General features: G+C 43.0%; 1 protein-coding gene across 13 annotated transcripts in view; it reads left to right on the top strand.

The window, feature by feature from the left end:
* LOC115097412 (dual specificity testis-specific protein kinase 1-like) overlaps positions 1 to 24,918 on the top strand; it is a 175,179-nt gene that overhangs the window by 75,712 nt on the left and 74,549 nt on the right. For all 13 annotated transcript variants that reach the window (XM_029613205.1, XM_029613207.1, XM_029613206.1 and 10 more), the window contains one exon: positions 443 to 642. In XM_029613205.1, the coding sequence (XP_029469065.1) occupies positions 443 to 642 (200 nt within the window). The remainder of the gene's footprint in view (positions 1 to 442; positions 643 to 24,918) is intronic.

Here is a 24,918-nt window from a genome sequence, read left to right as displayed (position 1 = left end):
AGTTAACTTGTATCATTTCTGCAGGTGGGGTACCTGCATGGAGAAGTAGATGGTACCCTAAACCAGGGGCTCCCAACCCAGTCCTCGAGACACGTCCAACCAGTTAGGTTTTTCAGACTATCCACAATGAATATGCAAGAGAGATTTGCATATACTGGAGGCACATTCACTTGAGAACCAGACTGACTGGGTATATCCTGAGAACTGGGTTGAGAAGCTCTGCTCCAAACAACTGGTTGGGCAGCCTAAATGGACCATTTGGGTCTTTATCTACTGTTATTTAATATGTTACTTTATCCTAATCCTCCCCACCCCCATATCTTCTAAATACATGCAATTGTAATAATTTTCAGGGAACTCCCAGTGTGCTTCAGTGTAGCTTTTTTTTACAGCTTATTGCTCCTCTACCTGACTCTATTCTGCTTTTTTTTTTTTTTTCCAGTTGCTGCCCCTATCATGTGTGAGTCTGCACTGATCTCCCCGGAGCCCTCCAGTCCCACTCAATACTACGGTGAATCCTCAGACACTTACTACAATGTGGACCGTTGGCAGAGGCTTAGGACGGCAGTCAGGAAGCTGGAATTCTGGGAAAACTTCAGCACAGAGCTGATAGGCACAGGCTTCTTCTCCAAGGTTTACAAGGTAAAGCAGCTCAGAGCATCACTGGGAGTGACTGATTTGGCCACCTCCAACTTTAGAGATGTTCCTTTAAATCGGACACTTTTGCCTCCACCTCTTACTCTAAACTGGCATTACCACCTGAGACAGGATATCTCAGTCCTGCTCTTTATTTAAACTCTCTCCTCTGTTTCCTTTTAGTATTCTAAATTGGGGTGGGCAACTCTGGTCCTTGTGAATATGCATGAGCCAGATTTGCATGTACACTGCCTCAAGTGCATGCAAATTTGTTTTATGAATATTCATTTGGGTTATCCTGAAATCCTCACCACCTAAGGGCCCTGGAGGACTGGAGTTGCTTCCCCTGTCGTAAAACCACTATTCCTATGTGCCCTGCCCCCTTACTGTCCCCTAGCTTTTTACCCTACAAAATATTTATATGAGCAGCAAGGAGGAGATCCACCCATACCTTAATAGGCATTCTTCTTCTCTGCACCAGGACTCCAGCACAACCTCCCTCCATCTTACTGATTCTTCTCCCATTTTCATAGCCTCTTCGCAAACTAAGTTTTGCCCTTCTTCCTGATATTTATGGCTCCTCTGACCCTTCTCATATATCCTCCCAGTCCCTTTATTTTGATCCAGGTTGGGCTTTTTTTTTTTTTTTTTCAGATTATGGAAGAAAAGTTTTCCTTTGCACTAGTCTGGCTATTAATACATGTACTCTGCAAGAAGGCTTCTGTCAGCTGAGTATGACTGTGGTAAACATACTGTACAAGGTTTACATTACTGAGTGTGATTTTTCAGGTTTCCTACATATGTTTTTCAAATAAAGGTACCACTGTACGCATCTGCTCAAAAAACTTCTTGTGCCTTTTCAAGTTCCCTTCTCGCATCCCTGTTACTCAACTACATTAACGTTGTCCCAAGCTGACCCTGTAAAACGATTTTAAGATTCATTTGTACAGAAAGATGCCTTGTGACATAAAAGCTACAGTGCAGCTGATTTCCCACGCATCTCCAAAATTAGCAACCGGCAGCTCCCAAAAATGTTATCTTTTTATTTTTTTTTTGTAGGCTGTCTGTCTTAAGAGGGTCCGTGTGGGCTGCATGACAGTTCCAGGCACTTTGGATTTCTTACCTCCTGTTAACACAAATTCTTTCATGCCAGCTGTCTGAGGGAAAAATATCCCTCTCATTTCTAGGTTAAACAGTCTGTGATTTTTACATGGCTTGATACTTACAGGTGATGACATGCAGTGGTGTCCCACTTGGGTACCTCAGAACCTTGCAGCGCTACAAAAAAAAAAAAAAAAACTATGGCTTTGGGGTCAGTGTGATCAGCACCATAGCAATATGAAAGCCCTGGGTTTTATTCCCAGATCCACCTCCTGCTTTGGGCTGATAGTAGCTGTTGACACTGCAGAGGCATCTGGGAGAGTGGGAGTCTTAGCTTTGCTTATTAACAGTGACACCTCCTGCCTGGCTTAAAGGTGTTTGTTTGCCAGATTCTACAGCAGGGGTCTCCAAACCTGGGGGTCAGGATCCCAAATGGGGGGTCACAAAGCCTTCAGCATGAGTCACAAGTACCTCAAATAGCAGAACTTTTCAGGCATCAGCAGCATTAGTAGCGGAAGCTAGCATAGTGCCTGTGAATCAGTATGCATTCGCAGGCCCTGCAGTATTCCTGCCCTTGCATGAGCTTCTGTAGTAATAGGAAGTCCTGAATGAGAAGGGATTGGGGCACACTACAGGGCCCTTGCGCTTGCACTGGCTCACAGGCCCTGTGCTTACTTTCATTACTAATGCTGCTGCTGCTTGCAGATCACCATCTGGCTTAGGACCAACCATGAGGTGAGGCAAGGGCCAGTGGAGATTGCCACAGCTTCTCTCTGCTCACCAACCACGGAACCTGCCCAGGAGAAAAATGTTACCCCTGTCATCAGCCTGCCTTCTCTCTTCTATGGTTTTCATCCACCTTTGCTTTGAGGTCCAGGGGGGTGTTTAGAGAAAAAGCTGTTTGAGAGGAGAGATCAGATGGAGGAGGAGTTTGAAAGGTGGATCCGCTGGAGAGGGATTGGCTGTGGAGGGGGATGAAAGATTTGACTGGTGATGTAACAGAGGAGCTGGGGGGGGGAGTGAGAGAAGATCAGGAGAATGTGAGAAAAGGGTTGCAGGGAAGGAGAGGAGGCTGGAAGGTGAGAGAGGGGATAAAGAATGGGGTGAGAGGGAAATGACAGGATCAAGCTGGGGGTTATAAGAAGGGCATGGAAGTGAGGATCAGCTGGGGATACAAAACGGCCTGAAGAAGATGAGAGAGAGAGAGTGGGCTGGAGAGATGAGGGCCTGGAGGATATAAGAAGGTATCAGTTGGAAGGGTAGAGATTGAGAGGCCTGGTATACTGGAGGGAGAGGGTGGAGGTTGAGAGAGGATATCAGCAGGGGTGTGATGAGGGTGAGAATGGAGTGCCTATTGTGGGGGACCACATTCCTGCTAATGACCATAACCTTCCCTCCAACAACCTCAATTCACCATCATTGACCCAAGTGAGAGATCTTGGCGCCATTTTGGACAACCGTCTGAACTTCAAAAAATTCATCAATAACACCACAAAAGATTGCTTCTATAAGCTACATATTCTGAAAAGGCTCACACCTCTCCTTCATTTCATGATTTCCGCTCGGTTCTTCAAGCCATCCTATTCTCAAAAACAGACTACTGTAATTCATTACTCCTGGGCCTCCCTGCTTCTACCACTAAACCTTTGCAGATGCTTCAGAACGCCGCCGCAAGGATCCTAACCAACTCTAATAGAAATGGCCATATCACACCCATCCTCAAGAACTTGCACTGGCTTCTCATCAATTTCAGAATTCTACATAAGTCCCTAACCATTATACACAAAACCATCCACAATCAGTCCTCACTCCAGCTAAAAATTCCACTACAATTCCACTCCTCCACGAGACCGATCAGAACGGCCTACAAAGGGACCCTACATGCTCCCCCCTCCAAAACCACGCATCACCCCTCCATTCGGAAACGCGCATTCTCAACAGCGGGACCTACCCGTTCAGTCGAACGACAGACTCTGATACTTCAAAGCACATGATGATTTAATCTATTTTTTCTCTCTACTGTATTATATTATATTCTTACCGTTGCTTTAACCTCTCTTTCCAGCTGATTAAGCTTCCAAGTTCTTACCCCTTGTTTGAATGTAACTTTTGGTCTCTTCTACTTCATTTGCCTATTTATTCTAGTTGTCACTCCAGTTATTACCCTGTTCGATGTAAACCGATCCGATATGGTTTTTAACTATGAAGGTCGGTATAGAAAAGCGTTAAATAAATAACAGCCGGACCTTCTCAGTGGAACGCATTACATATGGAACTACGCCAAGAACAATGCCTGATCACCTTTAGAAAAAAAAATGAAGACCTGGCTGTTCAAACAAGCCTTTCCCTAATCTACAAAACTGCTAATTCGATGCGTCCTCCTCCCTTCGTCAGTCCTCGTCTCCCTCCCTCCCGTCATTTTTCCTAATCTCCATTGCGCTTATACGCCGCTTCCCCACCACCCCGGATTATTATCCTTCTTCCCTCCCCCCCTCCAAATAGCCCCCCTACCCCCAGACCTTTCCTGCCTCACGATTATAGTTAAGACCTTGCGTTAAGTTATGTTTTTCAATTTTAATTTCTATGCTTTCTTGAAATTATCTGCATACTAAGTTATCCTGTATTTTTCTCCCTGTTTTATGTAACTTTCTCATGTCTCGCTATTTCCCCGTGTTCGATGTAAACTGGTGTGATATAACTATTTGTCCTGAACATCGGTATAATAAAAAGAAGTAAGTAAGTAAATAAATAAATAATTTGGTCATCACCTGGGGTCATGTGAATTTTCAAATGCTAAAACTGGGTCACATTGGCTAAAGGTTTGGAAAGCCCTGTTCTAGAGAGAGCTGGAGGCCTGTTACCATGATGCTTTGGCTAAGGAATGGTGATTTGAAAATGGGAAGGAAAGTCTGTGCGGAAGTGAATGAAGGCCTACAACATTGGAAGCCCAAAAGAGTAGAAGGAAGACTGCAGGGTTGAAACGCTCCCCTCTCCCACCCCCACCCCCATCAAAAAAAAAATGTAGCTCCTGGATTTTTCTCATACTGGTTCTATCTGTCCTGAAATGGACTATTGAATCCCCAAGTCACAAGCTACAAAACATGTTAAAGATCATATCCCAAATCTACAATAAATAAGAGTTTGGGTTAAGGTAGTCTACTTGGTTCTGACCAAACGATGTTCAGACCCAGCCCTTCCATTTCTGCAAACCTTTGCTTCCTCTCTCTCTCCTCCCCAGTGTCACCCACCCCATGCGCCTTGACTTCCTCTCTATAGAGAGCTGAGTTGAGGGAGGAGAGCTAGGATGATGGGGAGTGGGAGAGGAAAGTGAGGAGCCAGGGACATTAGTGAGGAATGCCTTTTTGCTTGTGGGGATTTTCATGAGGGAGAGTATCTGCTACCTAAGGAGGCTGAACACCTGCTTCTGGGCAGCTAAATAATAATAATAATAATCATGTAACATGCTGACTGGGAAAATCAGATTGACAACTGTCATGGAGAATGCAAAATTAGAAACTAAAATCTCAAGGTAAAACCTTGGGGCTGTGAAAGCATGCTTGAGGGCTGTGTCAGGCTTGAGCTGGTGTAAGGAGGTACTCTATGCTCCATAGGAATAGTAGATACAGCTGATCATGTGAGGATGCCTGAAATTTCCCCACTAAAGTATCCCCTGATATTCAAAATGGGTTTATTAAAGCAATAGTACTAACTAGATTGTTCAAAATATTAGCTTGTCAGATTTTTGACTATGCTGATTCCTCTTCTGACCTCTTTTCCTTTTTTTTTTGTTGTTGTATACATACTAATAAGCTTTTTAATTAAAAAGGGGTATAATTATTGCTAATCCCTGCCCGTCATTCTTAAAAATGAACTGGCCGGAGCACACTCTTCAGGGGATCCCCCTGTATTCATGCTTTGCATGTATCAGCAGGATGCCTTTTACCAAGGGCTAGAAAACTCCCAGGCACCAGATTGTTCAGGTTCAGCACCTGGCACTGATCTGGGAAGAGATTCTGCAATCAGCCAGACCTAGAACCAAAGAGAAATGATACCATGGCCGAGGGCTGCCCCCTGCCATTGGGTTTCATAAAAGGAGCAAAGCTGTAAGGACAGGAAGTGCCTGGAGGAGAGGAGCACAAAGAAAGGCAAAAATAAAGCAAAAATAAAAGACCATAAAAAGGGCAAAATATGAACCCCCCCCCCCCCCCCCCACAAAGCAAAAATCTGGAAAAATAACGTAGCAAAAAACCACACATTTTAAGGAACAATAATTTCCCTGGTTCCTAAAACGTTTTGGATGGTGTCTAAGGTATTTTTAATATTTTTCCAACTTGGATGGAGCAGCAGAGCAGCATTTCCACCATACTGATTCCAAACAGGAGTTTTTAAAAAGCTTTATACGCATTATCACCTCAGAAATGCTATATAATTGGGGCAATGCCAGTTCTAATACTTTAAATTCTGAAGGTAGATAAGTTTGTCTGGGAGCAGGAAATATACTCTTTAATTTCAGAGATTAGGAATCACTGCCTGGGGCAGACAATTCACCCGGGTATCTAAGGCAAGGAAGATGTGCTGCTATCAGTAGAAGATTTCAGACTGTCATAGTAGTTACATCTCCTTGAATAGAGGGAAGTACAGAGAGCGTGAAAGCAGGGAGAGATTAAGGGGGCACCTGCCAGGTAGCAGCCCAGGGCTCCGATCAGGGGGGCGCTTGCAGCTTTGGCTGTGCACCTGGGCTTCAGGGCCATTGCTTGTGCTCCATGTATCCACCTGCATGCTCCCTGGCTGGACTCCAGGTCTCTCTTTCCAGGGGAGGCTGTGACTCAGGTGAGGTGGAGCTGAGCGGGCGGAGACCAACCCCGCGGTACTGGCAGCTACCGGGGCCAAGCAGCATTTGTTGCTGAGTACGCCGGATGGGGGTTTTTTTTTTCCCTTCTGTTGCTGAGGCTAGGGGAGAGCGGGAGGTGGGGCACATCTCTTCTCTCGGGGCATCGCTCTGGCTTGCCTGGGGGTGCAAACCTGGCTCAGTCCAGCCCTTCTCCACAGTCCTCTCCTGATGGTAATTTCTCTGAATGAATGTCCAGAATTCCCTGATGGGGGGCAGCAGGGAGCTCTCTTCCCACACCCTATGTGTTTTTAATACTTAAATCATTAAGGTCATTTACAAACAGTATGAATAATCTCATTGTTTTAAACAGCAGGGATGAGCATGTTGGAAGATGATGTGGTTTCCAGCTTAAGCTTTCACTGATTCATAATAAAATTGATTAAAAAAAAAAGCAGCTTTCAACAGTTTGTTATTTACAAAGCCATATGTACAGTTTTGGATCTTTAATAAACTTAATGAAAGTAAGTCACAAATTTATCTGTTCCTATATGCTTTTCGGTTTGTTTTCTGGAGACCGTTTTACAAGAAAGTTGGTTGTAACATGGAATAGACTTAGTTTTTGGGTACTTGCCAGGTTCTTGTTGCCTGGATTGGCCACTGTTGGAAACAGGATGCTGGGCTTGATGGACCCTTGGTCTGACCCAGTATGGCATTTTCTTATGTTCTTAAGCCAATTCAAATTGATCATTTTAGTCTTTCTCCCTTCCAACCACTGGGTATTTTGCAAGGTTCTTTAGCCAATTTGGATGTGGTAATGTCCAGTCCCATTTTGCATACCTTCTCCTGTTCTATGTTTTGTTTTCTCTTGGTTTGTATCTTGGTAGTACTCTTGTTATCCTCTCCTCTCTTGTTAATCTCCTTGGGATGATGGTGGCTACACCTGAATGGTACCACGGGTCATTACCCTGTTCCCTTTTCTTCTTCTCCCTGCGAATGAATATGAATTCGTTCCTCCTAAGGACACTGACGGTCCTACACTTCTCTCTGTGAGAGACACCACTTCCTCAGAAGTTAATGATCTGAGCATCAGGCCCTAGGGTGGAAAAACTTCATCCTCCGAAAAGAAAAGATTCCAACAACCGTGGTAAAAGGAGGTGAAGCATTCTGTCTCCTTTTTTTTAACCCAGATATCAATCCCAGGGTCCTTTCCTAGGAAAATTAACAAAAAGGGAACAGCAAAGGAAGATGTTACTCCTAGGAGGGTCTAGCAAAGATTCCAGTAAAAATGGTGGATTGGGGTTCAATAGGCTCACAATCTTAGGCTCCCACTCTAATACTGCGGCCTCTATCCCTTCTTTAGAGTTGGACCTTTCCTCTTAGTAGAGCTCTGTTAAGTTCTCTACATATAAACACTAAAAAAAAAAAAAAAAGACATATTTAAGGGAATAGCATATAAGAAAAAATACAAGCTGAGAAAATGCATGCAGAACTCAACCAGAGACACAATTTTTGCACTTTGTCATTTGCTCCAGGTTATATGTTCAGGCTTAAATCTGCTGCTTTGCCAGTGATTGTCACATAAATGACTATGTGAGTAAGTGAACTGGGAGGTGTGCTTAACAGCAGCATTTCAGCTCCACACCTGGTGTTCACCCTACTCATTGGTGCCTTCAGCAGCATGGACACTTTAGATCTTTTTGAACACCTCTCCTGTCCTGGCACACACAGATACAATATCTCTCCCACTCCTATGTGCACTCGCTCCCATTCCCATTCCCACTACCACAAACACACCTGCACACCTGTGGTACACAGCTTCACTATCTATATCATTCTGTGGCGGGACTGAGGTTATGCATGCATAAGTCAGTAAAATTTCTGTTGCAATTGTGGTTCGACACAGGAAGAAGCATACACATAGTAAGATAGAGAAATGTACTTATGGGTGCATTTTAAATCTTAGCATGAAAACTATTGCTTTCTTAATGCTCTTTGCTTCTCTCCTCCCCAGCAGATGATGTTGCACACACCTACGCTTCTTGCCTACAACCTTATTAATTTTAAACATTTTTTTGCTTTTTCTTTCTTTTGCTCACTGCACCAGTAATGGATGCTACATTCATCTAGCCTGTCTCTTTCATTTCATCTCTTGTGAATTGGATTCCAGCAGAAGGCAGAGCTGCATTGTAGGAGATGAATGGATTATGGAAATAACATTGTCCAACAAAGAACAAAAAAATAAAGTAACAATGAGGTTCTTTGGTCTGAAAATAAGAGGCAAGGGTTGTCCAGCTCAACACTTGGGGGCTTAAGAACATAAGAAATTGCCATGCTGGGTCAGACCAAGGGTCCATCAAGCCCAGCATCCTGTTTCCAATAGAGGCCAAAACCAGGCCACAAGAACCTGGCAATTACCCAAACACTAAGAAGATCCCATGCTACTGATGCAATTAATAGCAGTGGCTATTCCCTAAATAAAATTGATAAATAGCCATTAATGGACTTCTCCTCCAAGAACTTATCCAAACCTTTTTTGAATCCAGCTACACTAACTGCACTAACCACATCCTCTGGCAACAAATTCCAGAGCTTTATTGTGCGTTGAGTGAAAGAATTTTCTCTGATTAGTCTTAAATGTGCTACTTGCTAACTTCATGGAATGCCCCCTAGTCCTTTTATTATTCGAAAGTGTAAATAACCGAGTCACATATACTCGTTCAAGACCTCTATCATATCCCCCCTCAGCCGTCTCTTCTCCAAGCTGAACAGTCCTAACCTCTTCAGCCTTTCCTCATAGGGGAGCTGTTCCATCCCCTTTATCATTTTGGTTGCCCTTCTCTGTGCCTTCTCCATCGCAACTATATATTTTTTGAGATGCGGCGACCAGAATTGTACACAGTATTCAAGGTACGGTCTCACTATGGAGCGATACAGAGGCATTATGACATTTTCTGTTTCATTCACCATTCCCTTTCTAATAATTCTTAACATTCTATTTGCTTTTTTGACTGCTGCAGCACACTGAGCCGACGATTTTAAAGTATTTTCCACTATGATGCCTAGATCTTTTTCCTGGGTGGTAGCGCCTAATGTGGAACCTAACATCGTGTAACTACAGCAAGGGTTATTTTTCCCTATATGTAACACCTTTCTCTTGTCCACATTAAATTTCATTTGCCATTTGGATGCCCAATCTTCCAGTCTTGCAAGGTCCTCCTGTAATGTATCACAGTCTGCTTGTGATTTAACTACTCTGAATAATTTTGTATCCTTCGCAAATTTGATAACCTCACTCGTCATATTCCTTTCCCGATCATTTATATATATATTGAAAAGCACCGGTCCAAGTACAGATCCCTGAGGCACTCCACTGTTTACCCTTTTCCACTGAGAAAATTGACCATTTAATCCTACTCTGTTTCCTGTCTTTTAACCAGTTTGTAATCCACGAAAGGACATCGCCTCCTATCCCATGACTTTTTAGTTTTCGTAGAAGCTTCTCATGAGGGACTTTGTCAAACGCCTTCTGAAAATCCAAATACACTATATCTACCGGTTCACCTTTATCCACATGTTTATTAACCCATTCAAAAAATGAAGCAGATTTGTTAGGCAAGACTTCCCTTGGGTAAATCCATGTTGACTGTGTCCCATTAAATCATGTCTTTCTATATGTTCTACGATTTTGATCTTGAGAATAGTTTCCACTATTTTTCCCGGCACTGAACTCAGGCTCACTGGTCTATAGTTACCCAGATCGCCCCTGGAGCCTTTTTTAAATATTGGGGTTATATTGGCCACCCTCCAGTCTTCAGGTACAATGGATGATTTTAATGATAGGTTACAAATTTTAACTAATAGATCAAAAATTTCATTTTTGAGTTCCTTCAGAACCCTATGATGCATACCATCCGGTCCAGGTGATTTGCTACTCTTTAGTTTGTCAATCTGGCCTACTACATCTTCCAGGTTCACAGTGATTTCGTTCAGTTCGTCTGACTCATCACCCCTGAAAACCATCTCTGGAACTGGTATCTCCTCAATATCCTCATTAGTAAACACGGAGGCAAATAATTCATTTAGTCTTTCTGCAATGGCCTTATGGTCTTTCTGCAATGGCCTAAGAGCCCCTTTAACCCCTCTGTCATCTAATGGGCCAACACACTCCCTCATAGATTTCTTGCTTTGGATATATTTTTTAAAGTTTTTTTATTATGAGTTTTTGCCTCTATGGCCAACTTCATTTCAAATTCTCTCTTCGCCTGTCTTATCAATGTTTTACACTTACCTTGACAATGCTTATGTTTTATCCTATTTTCTTTGGATGGATCCTTCTTCCAATTTTTGAAGGATGATTTTTTGGCTAAAATAGCCTCTTTCACCTCACCTTTTAACCATTTATTTTATTTTATTTTATTTATTTTATTTCTTTTACTATACCGATGCTCAAGACCAGGTCTTATCGTACCGGTTTACAATGTAACTGAGGGGAAACCAATTAACATCAAGGTAGAAAGTAAAGTTACATTAAACAGGGAGCGTAAAACCTGGGCAATGGAAGACAGTACAGAATTTAAACTAAGAAACAATTAGAGAGAGATAAATATATAATCAACAAAAACTATAAGATACGTAAACATAGATTTATCCTAGGCAGTTATTAGCATGGTAATCGTTTTGCCTTCCTTCCACCTTTCTTAATGCGCGGAATACATATGGACTGTGCCTCTAGGATTGTATTTTTAAACAATGTCCAAGCCTGTTGAACACTTTTAACCTTTGCAGCTGCACCTTTCAGTTTTTTTCTATTTTCCTCATTTTATCAAAGTCTCCCTTTTTAAAATTTAGTGTTAGAGCTGCAGATTTACTTATTGTCCCCCTTCCAGTTATTAGTTTAAATTTAATCATGTTATGATCACTGTTGCCAAGTGGCCCCACCACCGTTTCTTCTCTCACCAAATCTTGCGTTCCACTAACAATTAAATCTAAAATAGCTCCCTCTCTTGTTGGTTCCTGAACCAATTGCTCCATGAAGCAATCATTTATTACATCTAGGAACTTTGTCTCTAGCAAGTCCTGATGTTACATTTACCCAGTCAATATTGGGGTAATTGAAATCTCACGTAGTACAAGAAGTGCAGATAAATTGTCAATCCTGACAGAAGACTCAAAGCGGATTTCAAAAGTGAAATAAGTTTTTATTAGTTCATTAGGCAGCTCCACTGGTTTAAATCGCAAGTAGCTTTACGGCGTCCCCCTACGGGTAATTGAAATCTCCCATTATTATTGCACTGCCAAATTGGTTTGCTTCCCTGATTTCTCTTAGCATTTCATCATCTGTCTGACCATTTTGTCCAGGTGGACGGTAGTATACTCCTATCACTATACTCTTACCCAACACACATGGGATTTCTAACCATATAGATTCTACTGAGCATTTACTCTCTTGTATGATCTTTATCCTGTTGGACTCTATACCCTCTGGACATAAAGTGCCACACCCCCACCAAGTTGATCCTCCCTATCATTGCGATATAATTTGTACCCTGATATAGCACTGTCCCATTGGTTATCCTCCTTCCACCAAGTCTCTGTGATGCCAATTATGTCAATCTCATAATTTGCTGCTATACACTCTAACTCTCCCATCTTACTTCTTAGACTTCTGGCATTGGCATACAGACATTTCAAAGTGTGGTTTTTGCTTGTTTTAACAACCTGCTTTTTCAGTTGTTTGGAATAATTCGGAAATCATTAGCTTTGGTGATTTTTTACATATAGGCATATGAACTATGTTTGCCTTTAATGGAACCTCTCTGTTGGGATGCCCTAACTCTCCTGTTTCATTAGTATCCTTCAAGGATAAATTTCTCCAAACCATGCACTGCTGAGTGACTGTCGACTTTCCCCCTTGTTCTAGTTTAAAAGCTGCTCTATCTCCTTTTTGAAAGTTAGTGCCAGCAGCTTGGTTCCACTCTGGTTAAGGTGGAGCCCATCCTTTCGGAAAAGTCTCCCCTTTCCCCAAAAGTTTCCCCAGTTCCTTACAAAGCTGAATCCCTCTTCCCTGCACCATCGTCTCATCCACTCATTGAAACTCTGGAGCTCTGCCTGCCTCTGAGGACCTGCACGTGGAACAGGAAGCATTTCAGAGAATGCCACCCTGGAGGTTCTGGATTTCAGCTTCCTACCTAAAATCCTAAATTTGGCTTCCAGAACCTCTCTCCCACATTTTCCTATGTCGTTGGTGCCCACATGTACCACAACAGCCGGCTCCGGCTCTTCCCCAGCACTGTCTATAATCCTATCTAGGTGACGCGTGAGGTCTGCCACCTTCGCACCAGGCAGGCAAGTTATCAGGCAGTCCTCACGTCCACCAGCCACCCTGCTATCTACATTTCTAATAATCGAATCACCAACTATGATGGCCAGCCTAACCCTTCCTTCCTGGGCAGTAGCCCTGGGAGATTTGTCCTCCTGCAGGCCGATACAGTACAGTGCGCTCCAACGGAGCACACTGTTAGCCTGCTCTTGGACACTCATTTTCCCTTACCCCTTATTCAGTAAGGGGAGGAAAACGCGCGTCCAACCTGCGGAACCTAATAACGCCCTCAACATGCAAATGCATGTTGATGACCCTATTAGGTATGTGCAGCCAAGCCACACATTTTACTTTCAGAAATTAGTGCTGACAAAGGTCGGTGCTAATTCTTCCGGCACCGGGAAAGTGCACAGAAAAGCAGTAAAAACTGCTTTTCTGTGCACTCTCCGATGTAATATCATGGGATATTAAGTTGGAGGTCCCAAAGAGTAAAAAAAAAAGTTTAAAAAAAAAAAATTTTTGAATTCGGCGGCCCACGGCTGTCGGGCCGAAACCCGGACGCTCAATTTTGCCGGTGTCCGGTTTCCGAGCCCGTGGCTGTCAGCGGGCTCGAGAACCGATGCCGGCAAAATTGAGCGTTGGCTGTCAAACCCGCTGACAGCCGCCGCTCCTGCCAAAAAGGAGGCGCTAGGGACGTGCTAGTGTCCCTAGCGCCTCCTTTTGCCCGTTTATACTGCCGGGCTTAATTCGCCGGTGTGCGCGCTGGGAGAGCGGGTGAACATCCACTCTGCCGTGGACTTTACTGTATCAGCCTGCTGGAGAGCAATACATCACCTGGCTTGCGCCTGAAGGGAAAAAGAGAGATCAAGCTATGGAGTCTTGGGTTCAAATGTTAGAGACCAAGTGAAAATGAGTTGATAGCAACGTTATCTTGCTTACTCAAAATATCAACTTGTCTGCTGCTTGAATGTATTGCTTTCTCATTTGCATTTATTTCTGTGTTTGCTTTCCCACTATATTATATAATTTTTTATTTTTATACACAAGAAGATCTGCAGCTCATGATTAAGATAGAGCAGCAGAATTGTGTGTGGATCTCTGCTGGAATAGCAGGGAGTACTGCAGGTCAGTATTGAGATAAAATGGCAGAGCTGTGTGAGGCACAGTACTGGTATAGGAAGGGATACTGTTAGGGCCATCAGAAGGGGCAGGTAAGATGGGCTCCCATCTGGGGATATCAGGCCAGGGGGTGCCAGCCCACTGTACCACCACAGTCAGTCCAGCCACAGAGGTAAGGCCCAGGGCAGGTACTGTCATCACTCAGGTCGCATCATTGGTGGAGAACACCCCCTTCCCCCAACTGTATTACTCACTGATGATATTAATTAGGTGACAGTCCTGGGTACTGCATATCAGGCTTAAGTTGCGATGGCAGAGCTATGTGCCCAGGTCAGGACAAAGGTGCACTGGCAGAGCTGCATAATGGGCTCAGTAATAAAATAACATTGTGAGCTTATCTAGTTGTTTCAATACTGAGACCCACGCACACAGCTCTGTCAATGCATCTCAGTAGTACTAACAGCTGGGGAAAAATTTAACTGAGTTGCTAGGGATTCAAGCTAGGCATCGAACGACGAAGGGAACAGAGTGAAAAGATATAGAAAATTTAAAGGACCTATCAATCAGAGGATTCAGTAGAGTTTTGGCTGTGGAAATCTTTCAGAAAAGTATATTTAGAGGGTGCCCTCTACCAGTTTGAGCACAGACTGTGATTGCTGCATGCATCTCTCCTGGTTCATTCAGCTGTGCAAAATCAGCTAGGAATCAAAGCTCCAAATCTGCAACTAGTTCCCCTTCGCAACAGTGATTACATCGATAGCCTGAGTAGAGAGTGCTGAGGTGCTCAGAGCTGTAACCTGATACTGCCAAAGTTTTTAATTTCAGAAATGACAGAAGACACTCCTTCTGTAAACACTGTGCTCAGTGAGAATGTAAATGAGGCTCCTTTTTCAGCCATTGCTTCCTGTAGGAAAAGGCATGTTTTAACAGCCAAAGCCTTAGAGAATTATGAAACTGAAAAGGCTGGTTATCTAAAGAAGGTTGTTAAAATGTAGGAAGAATTAGTTTCAGAGACATACACTTGCTATCACCATCAGTACAGAGGAAATTTGGCAAGCCATAAATACAACTATAAATGTTATCGATGCCAGTCAGATAGATATCTTGTGTTTCTAACAAGAACCAACACTGAAGAGAATATTGATGAAAGGGACTTTTATAGGGATATTGATCTAGAATGTGACAATTTAGTGCAAGGCACTATTGCACTAAAATAGCAAAGAATTGAGAGTTTGAAAGAAACTGCATCCCAGTAATGCAGCCTTTCCAATTGCTCTGCAAGGTCTTCCAGATCACTGAAATCAATCCATTCAAACCTGTCCTCAGAAAAAGGGAAATTTTAAGTCCCGCATGTGCACATGGACACTCTGATTTTATAACATGCACATGCTGAGAGATACATTATAAAATCCGCTACCTGCATGCACATGTGCATGCGAATACTGACTTGCACGTGTAAGGGGGGAAATTTTACAAGATGCGTGCAGCAATGCGATAGGTACTAATTCATGTCCCTCCCAGTCCACTCCAATAAAGAAACAGACTGGGAGGGAACTTCCTAAATTCCCTAACTAACCTGATTCCCTTTTCCCCATCTGCCCTGACTCCTAAAACCCTGCTAAATACCTTACATTTTTTGGTTTAATTATGTACCCGCGGTCCAGGGCAACAGCAAGTTGCAAGGGTCCAGCATTTTCAGCAAGCATGGCAATGGGACAGTACCTTAATGGTGCTGGCCCGGCCCACCCCTTTTTCGTCAGGTCTGTCTTCTGTGCGTACTGGGAGATACACGCATGGCTGTGGGCCTTTGAAAATATTTGGGTATTAATGTTCTCAGTAATTTGGGCGACAGTTTATAGACTGAACTGTGCCCCGGTGGTAACTAAGATAAAGCAAGACTTACAGGATTGGAAGGGTCATTATCTTTCCTGAGGTAGGAGGATCAATACGATTAAAATGAACATCCTAATTCGATTACCTATTTCAGCACATTCCCTGTTCTCTCCTGAATGTTTTTTTCTCCTCTCTTAATAGTGTGCTTTTGGAGTTTTTGTGGGAAGGGAAGGTTACAAGGGTCAGTCTCCATATCTTGTGCAGACCCAAGGAGCGGCATGGGATGGCGTTTTCGGACCTGCAGACTTATTTCTGGGCAGCCTGTTTATCTGGCATATTTGTGTGGATATCCTGGGATTTTTCCATGCGATGGTTTGCCCTTGAGAGACACCTGGCTGAGGGTGTGCATCGTGTTTCCCTTCTTCCTGGGGACCCCTCATAATTGTCCCCTTACTGTTTGGACATGGAGGGCTGTATGCAAGGGGTTACACATTGATAGACAGGGACCCTTGGCCTTCCCTCCTCTCTGGAAAAACCCTGCTCTTTCAATCCACTCCTCTGGAGTGGCTAAACAATGGTGGCATTGTTTAGGTAATCTACATGAGGGAGAACAGTTGCTATTTTTTTCTGCCCTTCAGGACAAATTCAATATTCCTGAATTTACTCAATCTTATTATCAGGCCGATATAGTAAAATTCACGGGAGAGCGGGCGAGCGCACAGGCCAGTGTCCTGTGCATGCGATTCAGTAAACTAAAATATTTAAATTAGGGCCTGCGGTAAAAAGAGGTGCTAGGGACACTAGCGTGTCCCTAACGCCTCTTTTTGGACAGGAGCGGTGGCTGTCAGCAGGTTTGACAGCCGATGCTCAATTTTGTCGGCGTCGGTTCTCGAGCCCGCTGACAGCCACGGGTTCGGAAACCGGACGCCGGCAAAATTGAGCGTCTGGTTTTCAACCCGCAAGCCACGGGCTGATTTCAATTTTTTTTTTTTTTTAACTTTTTTTTTTTTAACTTTCGGGACCTCCGACTTAATATCGCCATGATATTAAGTCGGCGGGTGCACAGAAAAGCAGTTTTTACTGCTTTTCTGTGCACTTTCCTGGTGCCGGCAGAAATTAGCACCTTTGGGTAGGCGCTAATTTCTGAAAGTCATGCATTTGCATGTTGCGGGTGCTATTAGGTTTGGGGGGGTAAAGCTAGCGCGTACTGTACTGTATCGGTCTGTATGATTGGTTAAAGCAGGATCTCCTGAGGAGAGAGCGGGAGGGCTGACGTTGGTCCGCCCCTACACCTTTGGAATTAATATTTGTGGAGGGCCCAGCCAGAAGGAAGACTTGCTCCATTCTGTATCGGGCAATTTGTCAGACTGGTTTGGATCTCCACCCTGTTCTGAAGGTAGAGCGGCAACGGGAAGTGGACTTACAAATCCCCATAAGTTCAAAGGAGTGGATGAGAGTTTGGCGCAGAGCGCATAAATCCTCTCTATGTGCTAAATGGGCCAAACTTATGGGCTGCTTGATTATGCGTACATACTGGTGTCCCTTATTTTTTTTCTAAATTTTCCACCACATCCTCACCATGGTGTTGGCGTAGCTGTGGTCTTCCTGGGTCTGTCTTACATGTATGGTGGGATTGCTCTCTAATTTCTGGTTTTTGGCAGAGGGTTGGCTACCTCATTGAGCAAATCACTGCTTGCCCTCTTTCTCTCTCCCCTGTACTCTGATTTTTGTGTTTGTGGAGGGCTCCTAGAGTGAGTACATATCTCAGGATTTTAGAGTAGCAGATGTTACATGTTGCTTGTTTTGTTATTGAATGGAAATGGAAGTCTGTCCCCACTCTAGGCGACTGGAGGTCGCAATTGCATTCTGTGGCCCTGCTTGAGAAATTAACCTTTGTTACATGATCATGTTAAATTGTATGATAGGATTGGGGACCCACACTGGAAGTTTTATAATTCTCACTAGTAGTCATGGTTATGTTGCCATTACTCTGTACTTCACTATGTTTTATGCTACCTTCTTTCTTTTTCATATTATTGCCTGGTGTATGTTCCAACTGTTTCAAACTAAAAAGTTACAAAAGAAAAAACCAAACCTGAATGTAACTGCAAGCAAAGAAATGGACCTATTAGGGAAATGGCTGGGGAGTGAGTCCTCAGAATGTCTGAAGATGTTAAGGGCAGTGCACATAAACAATCCCTCAGCAGGCCTGGTGACAATGTGGAGAAGAACTGAGCAATACAATGGCAGTCCTGAAGTCACTGAAGAAGCTCTCCGCTGAAGAATTTGAGAACTATCCAAAAATCTCAAATATAGACAATCATAAGCTACAAGAACTAAGATTTGCTTCTAGAAATGGAAGTGGCCAAGGCTAATCCATATCTCCCAGGCATCCGTCTTCTAGATATCACTCGTGCAATGAGTCTAATTGTAAAGAAATTGCTGCATAGCCTGCAGAAAAAAATGGGTTTCCCTAGGCTTAAGATTTAAAATAGAGAATAACATTGCCTTTCCTCCATTCATAGTTTTCTCTAGGTTTATCTAGGACCAAGCAGGGGCAAAAAATGACCAGTGCAAACCAACCTCAGGATAGAAGATCAGCTAAAAGGTATGATACCACAAATAAACCCATATCTGCACACAAGACAAAGGTATCACTCACTAAGTCTACACCTCTTGCTTCCTTCTCCACAATAAACAAGTTTAGAGGACCCAGACAGACCATGCCCTATATGCACAAAATAGATCACCCTCTAAAGAAATGCCATGGCTTTATGGAAAAACTCTAACAGTGTTGAGAATTGCTCAAAAAGTATGGAATCTGTTTCAGATCCAGCTCTTTAACTAGCCATCTCTCTAATGACTATAAGGCAGTCATTAAGTGTACAGAGTGTAATAGTGACATATATGTCACATCTCTCCATCCAGATGCTGCAAACCTAAATTCCCAGAATGCTGCTATCCCCATGTTAAAGAATGGCAGGGAGAGCAATGTATTAAAGACAGTGGTACTTGAAGTCACACCCAAAAGCACTGAAATTTGTAGAGAGTGCCATGACAGCAGAGAAGTCCTGGGGCTACACAATGTTCATCAGCTGCATAATGGTCTATGCAACACATCCTATGCTCATCGCCTCAGCCTAGGATGGGTGATAGTAGATGAAGTCTGTATTAGCAAAATGTATAAACTGATGTGTGTTAATACCGTCATCACTAATGTACTGGAGGATGGACACACTTTTTCTTATTCAAAGCATGTTTGACCCACTTTTCTATCAGGGAGACATTTGTTCACAAAGATTGACTAAGTCATTATCCTCAGACCTATGTAGACGTCCTCACACTAAAAGTTTGGGAGGATTGTCTGTGAAATGCAGTATTCCAAACTACAAAGGATGATGACAAACCTCTCCTCTCTATAGAAACATAGAAACATAGAAATGACGGCAGAAGAAGACCAAACGGCCCATCCAGTCTGCCCAGCAAGCTTCACATGTTTTTTTCTCTCATATTTATCTGTTTCTCTTAGCTCTTGGTTCTATTTCCCTTCCACCCCCACCATTGAAATATCTAGCTTGATTAGTTAGGGGTAGTAGGGGTAGTAACCGCCGCAATAAGCAAGCTACACCCATGCTTATTTGTTTTACCCAGACTATGTTATACAGTCCTTATTGGTTGTTTTTCTTCTCCCCTGCTGTTGAAGCAGGGAGCTATGCTGGAAATGCGTGATGTATCAGTCTTCTCCCATGCCGTTGAAGCAGAGAGCCATGCTGGATATGCATCGAAAGTGAAGTATCGGACACAATTGGTTTGGGGTAGTAATCGCCGTAACAAGCCAGCTACTCCCCACTTTGTGAGTGCGAACCCTTTTTTCTTCTCCCCTGCCGTGGAAGCAGAGAACTATGCTGTATATGCATTGAAGGTGAAGCATCAGGCTTATTTGGTTTGGGGTAGTAACCGCCGTAACAAGCCAGCTACTCCCCTCTTTGTGAGTGTAAATCCATTTTTCCACATTTCCTCTTACTGTTGAAGCTTAGAGCGATGTTGGAGTCACAGTAAGCATGTGTATGTTTATTGAATAAGGGTATTGTCTCCAGGCAGTAGCCGTCTTTCTGGCGAGTCACCCACTCTTCATTGGCGGCCTCTTGACTTTATGGATCCACAGTGTTTATCCCACGCCCCTTTGAAGTCCTTCACAGTTCTGGTCTTCACCACATCCTCCGGAAGGGCATTCCAGGCGTCCACCACCCTCTCCGTGAAGAAATACTTCCTGACATTGGTTCTGAATCTTCCTCCCTGGAGCTTCAAATCGTGACCCCTGGTTCTGCTGATTTTTTTCCTATGGAACAGGTTTGTCGTTGTCTTTGGATCATTGAAACCTTTCAAGTATCTGAAAGTCTGTATCATATCACCTCTGCTCCTCCTTTCCTCCAGGGTGTACATATTTAGATTCTTCAATCTCTCCTCGTACGTCATGCGATGAAGATCCTCCACCTTCTTGGTCGCCCTTCTCTGTACCGCTTCCATCTTGTCTTTGTCTTTTTGTAGATACGGTCTCCAGAACTGAACACAGTACTCCAGGTGAGGCCTCACCAAGGACCTGTACAAGGGAATAATCACTTCCCTTTTCTTACTCGATATTCCTCTCTCTATGCAGCCCAGCATTCTTCTGGCTTTTGCTATCGCCTTGTCGCATTGTTTCGCAGACTTCATATCATTAGACACTATCACCCCAAGGTCCCTCTCCTGCTCCGTGCACATCAGCTTTTCCCCCCCCATCGAATACAGTTCATTCGGATTTCCACTCCCCATATGCATGACTTTGCACTTCTTGGCATTGAATCTGAGCTGCCATAACTTCGACCACTCTTCCAGTTTCCTTAGATCCCGTCTCATTCTCTCCACTCCTTCCGGCGTGTCCACTCTGTTGCTGATCTTCGTGTCATCCGCAAAAAGACAAACCTTACCTTCTATCCCGTCCGCAATGTCGCTCACAAAGATATTGAACAGGACCGGTCCCAACACCGATCCTTGCGGTACACCACTTAAAACCGCTCTCTCTTCAGAGAAGGTTCCATTTACCATCACACATTGTCTTCTGTCCGTCAGCCAATTTGCAATCCAGGTCACCACCTCTATGGAGGACAATAACTTCCTGAAGATAATGGGCAAAGAATTCTTCAAAGATGAATCTAACAGCTGGGTGGCTCCTCTCCCATTCTTAACATCCAGACATTGACTTCCCCAGAACAAAGAGAAGGCTCTTTTACGGCTTACCTCACTACATCAGGGCCTAGAAAAGAAGCCAGAAACATGGGACCACTTTTTGACCTTTTATGAAGAGCATGTTCAATAATGGCCATGTGGAGACAGTTCAGTTTCTGAAGGAAGATGAAGTATGATTGTATCTTCCTATCCTCAGAAACCAGGATAAATCAGAGTTGTATTTGACTCAAATGCTCGGTTCCAAGGAGTCTCTTTGAGCAACTTGCTCCTCACTGGCCTGACTTAACCAACAATCTTTTGGGAGTCTTAATTAGTTTCAAAAAAGAGCCCATTGCCATCAACAAATGTTCCACTGTTTCATTATCCATGAAGATAACAAACTATCTAAGATTCCTGGGATACCAAGACAATAACATCAGCAACAAGATTGTGATGTACAGGATGTGTGTGCATGTCTTGGCAACAATCCATCACCTGCAGTGCCCACGTATTGACTCAGGAGGACAGAACAAGAAGGAAAAGAGTTTGTCACAGATGCCAGGCAATTCTTAGAAAGAGACTTCATTGTAGATGATACATTGAAGTCTGCACCTACAGAAAAAGCTATCAACTTGTTAAAGAAAATACAATGTTAGCTGAGGCTCCATAAAATTAGTATCCAAAAGTGCCAAGGTAAAGAAAGCATTCCCTTCAAAAGACCATGTGAAAGACCTGAAGAACTTAGATTTGAGAGTTGACATGCCACAAAACTAACATAGTCTTGGACAAAGTTGGGATCTGAAAATAGACACTTTCACATTCCAAGAATTAAGAAAGGAGAAATCATACACCTGCTGTAGCATTCTGTCAATAGTCAACAGTTTGTATGACTAGGGGCTGGCTAGGTGGAAGAACAGCCCTTATCTTGTTCTGAGTTCTGTCTTGCAGTACCATGCTGCTCTTTGGGTGGGTTCCCTGAACCCTAGAATCCCTTACACTCATATAATTGATGAACTACCACATTCAGAATCAGTCAACCTATGTTGTGTATAGCAAGAGGCTTACGTTACAGCAAAACAAGGATTAGTGAAGACGTTCATCAGACCAGTCACTGAGACAGTGCTCCTTAAGTCTCATAAAAATGCTTGAACACTGGACCATTGCATATTTTAATATTTCTTTGATGTTAGATAAAGTTTCATAATAGTGGTATCTATAATACCAAGTGGGGAGTGTTCTGCCTCCATAGTGTATGTACTGTATTTTTTTTTTTATTATGGCGCCACTCGATGTCATCTTGTGATATTGCACAGCTTAGATTCTCTGCAGGGTTTTTAAGTTTCTTTCCTTGATTGGTTCTTGCTAGCTGCTGTTTATTTCTGAACTTCTTAATGGTCTGTTCCTGTTTGCTATCTCTCTCTATGCCTTTCTCCTCTTCCTATTGGTCCCTTGACTCAAGGGATGTCTGAGATGGTTTATTTCCTGCAGAGACTTTCAGCTGGCAGGCTAACAGCTTGTTCTCATCCCCTTTCAATCTCTGAGAAGCATCATTTTTTCATCTTATTTACTATTAATCCACAGCTACTGTCAGCTTTCAGAGAACTTATTACAGCTGTATCAGTCTCATCAACTTGTTCAGCTACTCTTGGGGACTTCTTATCTACTGTTAGTGTTGAATTGTTCTTCATTCAAATAAAGGTTTTCGGTAACCAAGAACTGAGTTTATCTGATATCTACAGCAGAAGAAAGTGTTTAGCTGACTGTCCAGGGTGCCAAGCTAGACATCAAACACTGAGGGCAATATAACAATCGCTAAACATTCACCCCCAACTTTTTCCATAATTTTCCTATCACGTTTTATTCCACTAAGCAAAGTGGCTGTTTCTCCCACAGATGTATATAGTGATCTTTAGGGTTGGCCAATGGGGAAGTCAATTATAGTGTTGCTACCAGACAACAAGACTTGTCAGCACAGTTTATGGAGAGGTTCTCTAAGTTTCAATATACTTTGTATTAATGAAATTAAACAAATATTTATTTTTTTCACGTTTGTTTGATTTTAATATGCCAGACAACCCACATAATGCCAGATAATTTTGACTAATCTACTATAAATACAAAATGTTTTGTATGGTGAAGTCTTGGAGAGGTGGGTGTATGTGCAAGATGTAAGTTTTGCTTAGGGTGCCTAATACACTTGCACTGGCCCTGTTCTCTGGAGTTGCACTGCATGCAGAATCTGGCTTCTTGGGGTTTCAGTTCAGATTTTGTTTACACATTTCTAATTTGTGATCCCTTTTTCTATATTCATTGGATGACATCATCATCATGGCTTAAAGACACACATCCCTTTTTAAACTCCTCTTAACAAGGTAGAAATGACTAATCAGTTGGACAGAGATCAAGGGTCAGTTCTGGTAGCAGTTGAGAATCACATCTATGCAGATGGAAGGGTCACACTTTTGTGACCCTTGTGTCTATTTATATGTTATAAATAATAAGTGCTATGTTTTAAATTTCAAAATCTTTAACTGATCTCCCATCTCATGATGTGTATTGGCATACTTTTTCATTTAGCCATAGGTAATAAATTCTACATATTTAACCCAAAGAAGCAGGAAGAAAATGCTGGATTTAAAAAAAAAAATAGCAGTGGGTTATTACAAGTCATGACTGAATTGCTCTAGAATCCTTACGAGACCAGGCTCTGATTCAAAGTTAGAGCCTAAGTACTAGGGATGTGCATTCATTTCAAATGAATGCCAAATATACAGTAAATGAGACCATTTTCATTTCATTCCAAATGGAACAAACCAAAAATAGCCTCCTATGACAATATCTGAAAACTTTTGGGTATTTTTGTATCTATGGCATTTTTTGGTAAAAAAGTTCCTTTGCCTGTCCTGGGCCTCCCTGGACCCATGTGACTCCCACTCCCAAGCCAAAAAAACTAATCTAGCCTGGCTGAGGCCTACCCGGAGCTAGACTGGCACCAGATCCCGTTTCCCCCTCCTCCCTGTTTAAAGGAGCCAGGGACCAGGGATTTTCCACCCCAGCCCCCACTTACCCTTTTCCCAGATCATCATTGAAAAAGGACGGGCATGATGCCTACCTGCTCTCACCTGGGTTCCAGTGCTTTAAGAATGGCATTGATTGTTTTTTGCTTCTGAGGTTTTTTTTTTTTTCATATTTAATGTTTTTTTCACCTTAGCAAACCAACCAAACCAAAAAAAAATTTAAACAAACCAAAAAAATGAACATTCCCTCCCCCTCCCCCGAAACAAAAATACAGACCGCACTGCTTCACCTCTAAAGCTAGAAATCTCTGCAGAATGAAGTACCTTGCCTTTTAATTGATGGCCTTTATAACAGGTCCTATGTGCTTGGATATTGTCAACAGCCAGAGGTTTGTGAAAACTGAAGTTGCATGATCCAAAAGGGAGGAGAGCAGCCACAGACATCATAGGTCAACACCACAACTGACTTACTGTGACAGAGCTGCTGTTGGCTGTGGGAAAGCCTGCGGGCTCTTTCTCTTGCTGGACATAACAATTGATTTATTGTCAAAGTTTGGAGATTCTTGGACTAGGGTCTGGTCCACATGACCTACTCATTCATAAAGTATTACTGTTTAGAAACATGGTACAACAAGATCTTTGTTCTCTTAAACCTGAGTATTCTGCTTCCAAACAAAATCAGGTGTACATCAGATTACATATCTTGCCCATAAACATAAGAGCCAACTTTTCAAAATTATTAGGGGTGCTAAACTCAACACAAATCACCCTTCCCTGGAAATAGTAAGGGAGTTTTCTTAACATTAGGGATGCTCAAGAACCTATTACACCCACAGAGCTGGCTCCTATGACCGTAA

This window comes from Rhinatrema bivittatum, chromosome 8 (genome assembly GCF_901001135.1).
Source record: "Rhinatrema bivittatum chromosome 8, aRhiBiv1.1, whole genome shotgun sequence".
Classification (NCBI taxonomy): Eukaryota; Metazoa; Chordata; class Amphibia; order Gymnophiona; family Rhinatrematidae; genus Rhinatrema; species Rhinatrema bivittatum.
Note: the sequence above shows the minus strand (reverse complement) of the source record. Positions and strands in the feature narration are given on the sequence as shown.